Source organism: Eurypyga helias, unplaced genomic scaffold (genome assembly GCF_000690775.1).
Source record: "Eurypyga helias isolate BGI_N326 unplaced genomic scaffold, ASM69077v1 scaffold6016, whole genome shotgun sequence".
Classification (NCBI taxonomy): Eukaryota; Metazoa; Chordata; class Aves; order Eurypygiformes; family Eurypygidae; genus Eurypyga; species Eurypyga helias.
In genome coordinates this window covers 223-12187 of record NW_010255879.1, presented here as the reverse complement: position 1 = coordinate 12187, position 11965 = coordinate 223, and the positions used below count along the sequence as shown (strand labels likewise).

General features: G+C 35.4%; 1 protein-coding gene across 1 annotated transcript in view; it reads left to right on the top strand.

Moving 5' to 3' along the window:
* Nucleotides 1-11042, top strand: part of LOC104511008 (retinal dehydrogenase 1-like) — a gene marked incomplete at its 3' end in the record, with an annotated part of 19904 nt that extends 8862 nt beyond the window's left edge. The window contains exons 2-6 of the mRNA XM_010153448.1: nucleotides 525-629; nucleotides 5157-5297; nucleotides 7665-7794; nucleotides 8876-8937; nucleotides 10910-11042. Coding sequence (XP_010151750.1) covers nucleotides 525-629; nucleotides 5157-5297; nucleotides 7665-7794; nucleotides 8876-8937; nucleotides 10910-11042 — 571 coding nt within the window. The remainder of the gene's footprint in view (nucleotides 1-524; nucleotides 630-5156; nucleotides 5298-7664; nucleotides 7795-8875; nucleotides 8938-10909) is intronic.
* Nucleotides 11043-11965: the final 923 nt, after the last annotated feature.

Below are 11965 nucleotides of genomic sequence, written 5' to 3'. Positions count from 1 at the left end.
AGTGGAGAGAAATCAAAGCAAATTTAAATAAAATAGTGTTCTCCAAGATACTACTACATGTACTATATATGCTAAACCCACAGACTGGGTTTACTTCTGTTAGGGTACGTCACAAAAAGGCCCTCCATCATTGCCAACTCTGTGAGCATAGGAAACCCAGGTAATTTCAGGCAGGTCATTTAGGGCTGTAGCTCCCTTGTTCATCATATACTTCGGTTTGAGACAGGAAGGGGCCCTTTCTAATAGTATCTTTTTATGAAACAAAACCAAGTGAAAATACCAGGTAGAGAGACAAAGTTTGGCTCTCCAAAGGAAGTTAAATTTAAAGAGCTGTTCCTGGTTAGGTACATATGTGATTACTCATAACTTCAGAATAATGTAGAAGCAGCTATTCCATTTTTAACACAGGAACCTATCAATCAGGCAGCTTTCAGCTATGTAAGATAGATTTATTCATTAAACACATAATAGGTAAGAGCTATATGTATGTTGCTAATATTGTTGCACTACTCCTTCCTCTGCAGATATTTATAAATAATGAATGGCATGATGCTGTCAGTGGTAAAAAATTTGAAGTCTTTAACCCTGCAAATGAAGAGAAAATCTGTGAGGTTGAAGAAGGAGACAAGGTAAGTTTTTCTTTCTTGCTTTTAACTCCAGCTTTACATTCAATTCTGCAACTTAAAAGGAGGAATGCAAGCATCCATCAGTGTGTATGTAAAACAGCAACTCAGAAATGTGTCAGTTTCATCCTATATACCTTCTTTTGCGAATATCATTCTTAGCTTTTTAACTAAGCCTTAATATTATTTGCAGAGACTGAGTTTTACTGGTTTTTACTCTCTTTGCTCATATGAGGAAAGTTCTGAAGACATAACTGGGGAATGAGGGTGGTATGTGTGTTAATAATATTGATTCTTTTGGTCATCTTTAATCAGTCATACCTAATAATTTATTTTGGTGTATTACTGGGTTTTTTGGTGGTTTGGGTTTGTGGTTGTTTTTGGGTTTGGGTTTTTTTTCTGTTGTTTTGTTACACAGTGATGCAATCTGTTTATTACACATTTATTCTAGGTTTTTCATTACAGGTAATATGAAGTGGGAAAATACTGATATTTTACCACACAAATTCTGCAAATATAGTCATTATCATCAGCATTTTTAGCTATGAACATGTCTTCTCATTACTGCCCCCTTAAAAAATTCGGGGCTTTTTGAAAGATCTATTGGAGCATAATCCTAAAAAGACACTGAAGCTTAAAGTAACCTATCAAATACACACTAATTTCACCAAAACTGGGCTCCTTAGAGCATGTTGAATTTATGAATTTAAGCAGAAGACTAAAAAGATTGTTGACATCTGTAAACAAACATTTATTTTTTATAATTATGAGGTTTCTTAGTGGAAAATTACAGCTACATGCCATATAATCAAAGATATAATGAAAATTTAAGCCCGGAAAGTCACAGCTCTGTATTTTTGCTATATGATGTATTTTTCTGCTCAAAAGGCCTTGCCTTGTGCAGCCATACAGTTTAAATATAAGTTAACAAGCAGGTGGGTTAGTTTTTTTAATAGAATAGACAGGGTTACTTAAACATTTTTGAAACCAACAACCAAATAATTTTTTTTTTAATAAACTCTGGGAAAGTAAATAGGAGAAGTGAATGTTCTATTTCCAATTCACAGGTAAACAAAAAGTGATGACTTTGACTGAAAATCAGATTGGTTTTATAATTACTGTTTAGGTTCTTGCTAATATTAATTTCATTTTCTACACTTTCAAAGTCAAATTTTTACATCCCAAAGTGAGAAGATGTTCTCACATTTCTCACAAAATGACAACTGTTTAGTCAAGAAATCATAGAATCTTAGAATCATAGAATGGTTTGGGTTGGAAGGGACCTTAAAATCATCTAGTTCCAACCCCCCTGCCACGGGCAGGGACACCCTCCACTAGACCAGGTTGCTCAAAGCCTCATCCAGCCTGGCCTTGAAGACATCCAGGAATGGGGCATCCACAGCTTCTCTGGGCAACCTGTTCCAGTGCCTCACCACCCTCTCCGGGAAGAATTTCTTCCTGATGTCCAATCTAAACCTCCCCGCTTTCAAATATATATAACTGGATTGATTTGTATAAAAAGTGTGGTTTAAACTTATCAGCAAAATTTCCATTAAACAACTTTTTATTCTTGAAAACTACTATAAACCTTATAAGCCATTTATCTGTGTCATAAATTCACCAAAATTCACTGTTAATATAAGCACCATATCTTTTAAAATATTTTAATTTACTGTACAAAAATTCTCTCTGAAATCAAATACTCTTTTGAGAAATAAGTGGAAATGCAGTTCATTCAACATTCTGTGTTTACTGAATCATAGTTACTCTGTTCTGTAACTTCATCATGAAACTTTGGATCAAATGCTATCTGTCTAACAAATGAGCAATACTGACCATACAGTATTAAGTTATTAAGAAGGTCATAGTGCAGACACTTTTGAAGTTTTTGTTAGAAAAAGATGGGTGAGAAAGCCTGCATGAATGTAGCTTTTCATAATTTTATATATCTAATCATATGTTCCTCAAACACCTTGTCCTTGCATTTTTTTATTCCCAATTACCTGCATGTAGTGCTCAGACTCTGAGATTATTTCAGGATCTTTTTGTCCTCAGCCAAAGAATTTCATAAGCATTCTGTTAACTACTGAATCATATCCCACCAGAACCATACATGGTTTTGATGTAAAATGATACTTCTTCTATCTCTTCCCTATTCAATGTTTAAAACCCAAATTACATTGCAAATCAGGTTGGCCTGATATTTGATCATCCTCAGATTAAATTACTCATGACCTGCAACTGTTCACTTATCATTCAGAATTTTTGTAGCTTTCATTCCTTACAAGAATTTAACAAGTTTTCAAATAAAGAGATAATACTGTTCAACATCCAGGTTTGCATTCTCTCCAATAATTTTGCAAGCTAATGTGTAACGACAACTGCTATTAACTAAATTGCCAAGTGAAATGTACAAATCTAGTAAATTACACAGTCATTGTCAGCCTAATATTCTAGAGCCTAGTCTTTAGATAAGGAGCCAAGAGATTTTAGGAATTTAATTTGTGTGTACAATAGAGTTGACAAAGGGCTGTACATTGCCTTGCAGGGGTATTTAAAAAAAAAACCAACTGGTGGAGATTACAAAGCACAGACACATGTGGGTGGGAACCGTTTTCCTTTCAGTTTGATGGCTTTTTCAGGCTACATTCACTAATCCTAAAGACCCCTAGTAATAATAAAGCAGCTCAACAAATGGTCAGTCAGATGTAAAGTAAATGTACTTCTGTAAAAAATCTAAACTAGCTCTGAAAGGAGTTATCACTCTTTATATTCCCAATGTAGATTAATGTAGCCAAATTAAATTTCATATAGTTGAAGAACATCTCTTTTTTTCCTTACTTTTCATTCACAACCCTATATTATCTTCACAAAATTTGTCTCAGTTTTAATTAATTCTGCACCTCTAGTAGAAGGATCGTATGACAATGTATTTAATTTTTATTTACATCATTCACACATGTATCATTTATGGTTTCCCCTTGTTGTTTTCAACAAAGGACCAAGACATACTGTAAAGCTGTAGAATATGTATGATAGAAAGACATGTGAAAACAAAGATAATTAAGTAAATATTAATTGAAAGAATTTTTCTGGGAAAGAGATATGTGATGAAGTATTTGATGATACTCTGACAGAATCTGAAGAAATGTAATTCTTTTTAATCTGGTAGATTTCAGCTACCTGAGGTAGGGGACTGGTCAGTATTACCCTGTAGTAATGACTGTACTATTTGCACAGATCCTTCCCATGTTCTCCCCAAACTTCCTGTAATGTACTTTGGGAAGTTTTGTGAGCCTTCTGCCTAGAAGGTCTGTGCTGGGCTTTCCAAGCCACTTAACAGTGCCACTCCTGACTACGTACATATATATACATAACTAAAATTAGCTTTTGCCTACCAACATCAGTTAAAGATTCAAGATGTGATTCATAGTTACACAGTTGAATTTGGTGTTGGCTTGGTCAACTTTGTTTAGTTAACCTTGAGAGTGATTTCCCTAGAGGATATTCTAGCAACCAACTATACAAAAATATTTGAAAGAAATCCTTTACACAATGCACGCAAATTGGTCAGGAAAATGTGCCCATGTATAGATTCCTCTTTTTTTCCTTCTAGTTTCTAACAAAAAAAACAAACAAAAAAACAAAAGTATAAACCTCTTTTTTTTTTTTTTTTCATTGTTTTCCCAGGAAATCTTTTGTAAGAATTCTGAAATATAGAATTCCAAGCACTAAAAGCCTTTTCTCAAGAGATTTTTGACTCGTGTTTCAGATCCTGGAACATCCTTGCACATCATTTACATATAATTCATTGTAGACTTTCTTACCGTAATGAAGTCCAAATGATAGAAAATAAATTATGTTTTAAAAAAACAGTAATGGACTGACAAATTAGCTTGATTAATGCAACAACAGTGCTTAGACTTCATAATACTTAGGCCTTGCATTTTAAACCTGGTCAATTTGTCAATTGTTAGTATTATTTTAAATACAAATGCTCCTTAAAATTTTCAAATACAAATGCAATGATTTGTATTCCTCAATAATAAATCTGTGTTTATTTTATGAAACATTCTAAGGAACAGATTTTTCTAACCTAATCATCATCACAGCAACAGATATTTTTAGATAATGATGTGTCCTTAAATATTTAACTTCCAGATTTGGGCATTTTTTTGTACATAATAATATTAAATTGCAGCATCAGTGTAATTGGTGGGTGTATCTCCAGTTACAGGCACTACAAGACAAAGGGTTTGAAAATCTAAATTTTAAAAGTAGAGTTCCTTAATATGGTTTTTTTTAGAAGCTTTCAGAACGCATGTGTTTCTCATACAACTTCACACTGCTGAAATGATAGCAGAAGTGTTTGAAAGAAAATAACCCATGCATTTAACTACTGTACTAATTCTGATTAGATTGGTAGTGGTGTTTCTTTCTTATCTGGCAAAATACCTTACACATTTAACAACCAACAAGGCTGAGGACAGAATCAATTCTTGATTATAAAAGTTTATCTCTTTTTCCCCACAGGCAGATGTAGACAAGGCAGTCAAAGCAGCTAGAAAAGCTTTTGAGCTTGGGTCACCGTGGCGTACAATGGATGCTTCAGAGCGAGGAAGGCTCTTGAACAAACTAGCTGACTTAGTTGAAAGAGATCGACTCATTTTAGCTGTGAGTATGACACTTGAACAAAAGGGAAAAAAAGCTCATGCCCTGATTTTTAAAGAAAGGTACAATCAGGTGTAACATGCAAAATCCTTGGAAAATCAGGCTATTTCAATACTTATTTGGCATCTGTATTGCAAAAGGACCTCACTAAACTGGCTTGCAATCTGGTCTATAAACACCCCCATCCACGAAGTACTTGAGTATTCTAGTAGCTTTAAGATGATACTTAAGCCACCTACGGCTGATGCAATTTCAACCGCTGATTCTTAAGGACACAGTAGCATGCACTACAAGCTTAACACTAGTCTAAACTAAGACCTAAATCAAGACCTAAACTCAAAGCCTGGCTAAGCATCACAGATTATATAAGTCAGATCTGGGAGCAATTTTTAATTTCATGGCTATATATTTTATCACTGCTCCTTCATTAAATTCAACTTGCATCAGGCAATGAGTGAAAAACCTTAACCTGAACCAAAAGCAGCAATGAATTACTTAGTAGGAAGAACATGGTGAGTGGGGAATTATGTCTTGTCTTTACCAACCACTGTGTATTGGGCATTTTACTACTCTTAACAGGAGACACATAAGCTATAGCACCACCACCTACTGACGGTGCAGTAAGGCAAGAAAAATATTTCAAATAGGAATGTACCATCATCTAGTTTCTCAGAAAAAATCTTGGGTAGCTAGAACTTGTTTCCTAAATAATGCTAGATTTTTTGGAATTGAGAGAGAGAAAATTTTAAGAGTTACATTTTTAATAGGAAATTACGCCCTTCTGTCAGTTAAAGACTGGAAAAGATGGCATTTGCTTCTTTACCGTACAGCCTAAGGCATTACACATGCAAAGAGGATGGAGAAGTAATCTTTTTTCCACAGGAAAGCTGAAGCTTTAAGTTAGGTTGTGGGGGGGGTTTTTCTCACTAGTCATTTTCATAATATGAAAGTACTGTTTTTCTCTGGGGCACCTCCTAAGTTCCTATTTTACTGATTTCGGTTTTATTTCCTACACCTTAGTCACATCATTGACTACGTTTCCCTTCTAGTTAAGGTATGTTTGAATAAAGGGCTTTCCAGACTTCATCAAAATGAAGTGAGATTTTCTCTACTCACCTCTTATCCTTACTGTTATTCCTATCATAACTAGTACTATAGCATAGCAAATAGCCTCGTAAACACTTGAGGTCAAAATAGATGCCCAAAGGTCATTACAAATGCATTTTTCTGTGTTCATGCATCTCTCCAGGATTAAAATTATTCCATTTCAGCATGTCATATAATGATAAGATAGCTCTCTTGAAGCTCCAGAAGCTTGACAACCCTATAGGTAAGCTACTAGAATAAGTAAAAACAATGTCCTGAAAGAGCCACTGAGGATTTTGTTTCTTTCATTTCAGCCTGTTGTGATCTTCAGAGCTATAGAGTTCATAAATTTGAGGCCAGGGAAAAATTTTATCCCATGACCAAACAGAACAACATAGTGCTGGATATATTGCCAGGAATGACACATACACAGTTTATTTAATCTGTTCCTTCTTGCTGAAAGCCATTAAGTATTTCTGGCTTGTTCTCTTCTCTTCCCAAGGATGATACGCAATGTGTCCAGTTAACTTACATAAGTTGTTGGTGGAACATTGTACATGCAGTATCAGTCTGTAGACTCAGCCTGAAACGCTAAAGAACCTCTGGGCATACATGACTAGATTACAGTTTAGGTTTTTCCAATTAAGATTCCTAACAGGATTGCTCACAAAGCTGAAAGTCCCCAGTGCCTCTGTTCTGGAAAACTTGAGAAAAAAATTCTAGCAATGTCAAGAAGGTGTTGACACTATTAAAAAACTGCACATGGTCTTTAACTAGATGACCCAACAATTATGGGTATTAAAATGGCATTAATCCAAACCACACTCCCTAGATTTGGCTGGAAACCAACCTTATTTTGTGTTTGTGTCTCTGTGGGATCATTAAAGCACTGTGGGTGGAACACGATAGGTCAACTGAAAAGTTATAGTTGTTGAATGAATATTTGCTGATTAATATTCTCAATTATTAATCTAAATTAGAACACTGTACCTGATTCAGGTGGGAGAAATGCTACTATTTTTTCAGAACATCTTACCATTACAAATGTGCCATGATCATGATACCTGAATACCTCACTGTGAATAAACCATCATAAAAAATTTCTCACTTGTAAATTGTTACCTTGGGTTTTTCAATGCTAAGTATGTTCCAGAGCGTAATTAATCTGTTTGTACTAAAGCTGAAAACCTCTGAACTGAATAGCCAAAAGCTGAATGACAATGTGCAAGCATGAGAACCATTATCAATATTTGTTATTAACTTTGTACTTGCTGTTGTCTGCAGACAATGGAAGCCATTGATGGTGGGAAACTCTTTTCCACTGCCTACCTAATGGATTTAGGTGCCTGTATCAAAACATTACACTACTGTGCAGGCTGGGCTGATAAAATCCATGGGCGTACTGTTCCAATGGGTGAGTAGTTTTCAGATAACAAGTACAGAATTGAAGCCAATGTGATCTGTAAAAACCTGCCTTCTTCTAAAAGTGAAACACAAAAAATGCCTCAAATAGAAGATATTTTGGATAATTCTTAATATACTTCTTAATGTATCTTAATATTTAAGATTTTAAAAGGACTGTATTATTGCTTGTTTTAAAATTTAGTACAGTTATTCATATTTATTTCTTGTTCTGTAAAACACTAAACAGTACTGGCTATTCACCAAAATATTTTAGCCTGTATGTGTATGTCTGGTAGGTTACTTTTGCATAGCAATATATAGTTTATGCAATGGCCCTGTAATGAAAACCAGTTATTTGGTTATTAAAGCTAAGACTGGAACGAAGAGTAACATTTGTTTCAGTTACTGGGTAACAGATTAGGAAGAATACTAAGAGATAGGAACATACGGAAACATTCCTTTACGTTGATGAAATCTCATTCTGTTCTCTCTGCTATTAAGCAGCTCTATGAAAACAGTGTTCCTAGGTGCCTCCTCTCAGAACGACAAAGAAAAGGATGGTAATAAAGAAGGAATTAAGGAAAACTAGAGTGATAAATACTTCCAACCTTTTTGCATCACATAGATCTCTATACTAGGCTTAATGGAACACATGTTTATTTGAATCAAAGAGAATTTTATACTTAATGGATTTGATTTAAGCTAAAATCTAATATTAAAAAATGTCTGATATGTACCTAGGATTGCAAGTAGCTTTTAAAAGAGCACTTTCCAAAAAAAAAGGTGATAAAAGGAAAAAGAAATGAGGAATGCTCATTGATGTGCTGTGCATACCATATTGAGAAGCAGGGTTATCACTGCAAAAAGTCAGTTAGACTGGCAGAATCAAACCTTGGAGCTATGAAGAAAGTAGATATTGAAGCCAGATGTACTTTATGGTTGGTTTTTCGCATAGTTAAGATTTTGAAAATATCATTTATAAGTAAAGTTGTATCCAGCTAAGTTTGGTATCCAACTTTATCTTCTTTTTGATTTAACTGCTTCTTGCAAATGCTTTGTCTGAATGTCAAGTTTATTTCTTCTTCCCATAGATGGAAATTTTTTTACATTTACAAGACATGAGCCTATCGGGGTGTGTGGCCAAATTATTCCTGTAAGTTGGATCAATTTATGTAAAACACAAATGTTCCTGTTGCAAATGGGAATGGTTTTGAAACTTTGTCTGTGCAAATCCATTTGTGAAACATTAGTAATCAGAAAATTTCAGGTCCCGAATGATAGAGATTAACCTGAGTAGCCATCAGATTTTTCAACATGGAGTTTTTGATGAATCAGTCCAGTTCAGCCTTGTCTCTCTCTTCCCTGTATATGGAGAAGAATAAATCTTAAACAATTGACTGATGGATTAGTTTGAAAGACAGAAATGTGTTTTGTGGATCTGAAAAAATTAGAAAAAAACAAGTAGGAGAGAGTAATATTTACAATATAAGCTATAAGCAATAAGCTTTTTAGGTTCTGGAATACTTGTTCTACTCTGTACAGCATCCAGACTGGATTTTTATTTATGACTCAGAATCATTCACCGTGTTGATGGTACAGGTAACAACACAGAGAATAAGCACAGTGGTACTGAGCCATATGCTCCCAAGCTCTTGTTCAGAGTGTCTACACTCCCAGTTTTGACGACACATGAGTGAATATTCAAAAGACCTGCCCAAGTGTGAACATACAAATCGCTGAGGAACTCAACTTTTAAACTTATTTGTGAGGCTTACACAGCTTCAGTTGGTTGATATGAAAATGGTTATATGTGATATGCATTCCTAATCCACCCACCTCTTTTCATATGGTAGGTGTGGGCAGGTACCTGACCTGTTCAACAACTTACCAGATCCTGAAATCATAAGCTTGTCTATCAGGTTTGCTTAGACATGTGGGTCCCACACATGTTCCTGCTGTCTTTCAGTTGAGCTTGCAGATTTCCTATCTCTTTAGACCACCACACTGATTTAGAGAACAACAGTGAAATATGGATCCAGCCTCTCAGAAAGCTTGGGAATCTGCTGGTTTAGACTGTAGGTCAGGTTAAAACAAACCACTCAGAGTCAAGATATGCTAATGAACCAGACATATTAGATGTGGCCACTTCAAACAAAATTGCATCCTGCAAGTATGAACACATAGTACAAACACTGACTTCCCTTATAAAATGTTCAGGGACTTCTAAGCATATCTTTATTTTCTCTCTATTTAAATGAGTATGCACCAAGTTGAAGGTTTTTACATAAACCAAAAGTTCTGAGGACTATGTAAATGCTGCAAAACACTGCTGTTATCTCAGCATTTCCATTTCCCTTACTCTTACGCAGTTCCAGTTCAATGATGAAGATCCAGGAAACCTGTAATCCCTTACTTCATGTTATTTGTACTCCTGTTATTTTTGGGGGTGGGGTTAGATGAGATAAGGAGAGAGATAAAGAACATTTGTGTCCTCCAAGCCTTTCTGACAAAATAGGTAACTGTTAACTGCCTTTTTCCCCACTTTCATGAAGGTAAGGCATATTGCATCTTATGTGCTCAGGTTCATGGTCTCAGTGCTTCCAAAAGTAATAGAAATATTCTCAAAGGGGCAACCCATTTTTCCCCAGCCACATTGTCCTTCATACTGCTGCATATGGGGTCCAAAGGAGTCATCTGCTCTGCAGTCTGTCTGGACTGGCCACAATAGAAAGCTGCCATGAAACCTCCAGAAAAGAGGACAGGAGCAGTGTTACCTTGTCTCCCTTAGAAAACTGAATTGATGATGGATGTGATCATTTAAGATAGCAAAAATCCCAATTTCACCACTAATCCAGCAACTTTCTGTAAGGCTTTGTTAGAGGAGTAAAATTCTGTCTCTTGAGCTTTTAACTAAAACCCTGGATCCTCTGTACTCACCTATACTGAAATCACTGGTCTTTGTATAACATGGTTTGCCAGTTGCTTTTTCAAAATATCTTCAATCTGAAAAGAGTTCAACAAAGAGTTCAACCACTCAGTTGACAATTTGCGCTATTATCATAGAAAAAGCAAAGGCATTTGGTGATGTATTAGAAATAGGATACACCATCTCATCTGTCTTTCAGTGGAACTTCCCATTGGTTATGTTCATCTGGAAGATCGCCCCTGCTCTTTGTTGTGGAAACACAGTGGTTGTCAAACCAGCAGAACAAACTCCACTGACTGCCCTTTACATGGGATCCTTAATTAAAGAGGTAAGTTGCCAACAACACAGTTTTTTGCCCTTCTTAGAAATATAAGAGTATACTGCATCTGAAGTGCTACAGAGGTAATATAAGCCAGGCTTGTCCCCTGCAAGTACTTCTCAATGCATGCCTAGACTTGTACTATGGAACTCATCGTACTGTAAACCAGTGAAGCAAATTCAGGGCAAAAGCATGCATATCTTTCAGACATACAAAAAAACCCCAAACCAAACCCACAATAGCAATTTAATAAACTTGATATCCTTAGCAAACATATTTGTATTACAAAAGCATAGTACTTTTCAAAGTCAAAAGCAAATAAGGAGTCAAGAGCAGAGTACTTAGAGCTGGGTAGCAATTACCTTATTAACATAGTTATCACAAAAAAAAAGGACTTGTTTGTACAGTTAATTATTATAAAATTTTAATTGAACAAACTTTTCATCCACCTGGGTTTTTTATTAACAGGAAGCTGTAAAACTGAACTGGTGACTGCTGCCAAATTTGTGAATTCTCTTCACATAGAAACTGGGAGAATAAACTTTGTGCTCTTGAACACAAAGACTGTGGCAGTTTCTCCAGTGTCTCCAAATTTATGTTGACTATTGTGCCCAGCTCAGCAAACACCCAAAGAAAATCAGTTAAATAGTTTAGCTATCTTGGTTCCCAATAAAATCAACAAATGTAATCTAACATGTTTGAAGAGTCGGCAGAGATGTCAACAGTCACCAATGCAGTAACCTTGCAGAGTGTTAATAGAAATGACTTGGCACATTTTATTATTCTGCTTCAAAACAATGATTCAGCAGAGCATACTGACTGGTTATGCGTTAATATTTCACAGAAACTAAATGACTATCAGGAAGAACCCAAGTCCTGCCGTTATTGCATCACATAGTAAATGTTATTAGATAATATTGGGGAGGAGGAATTAGT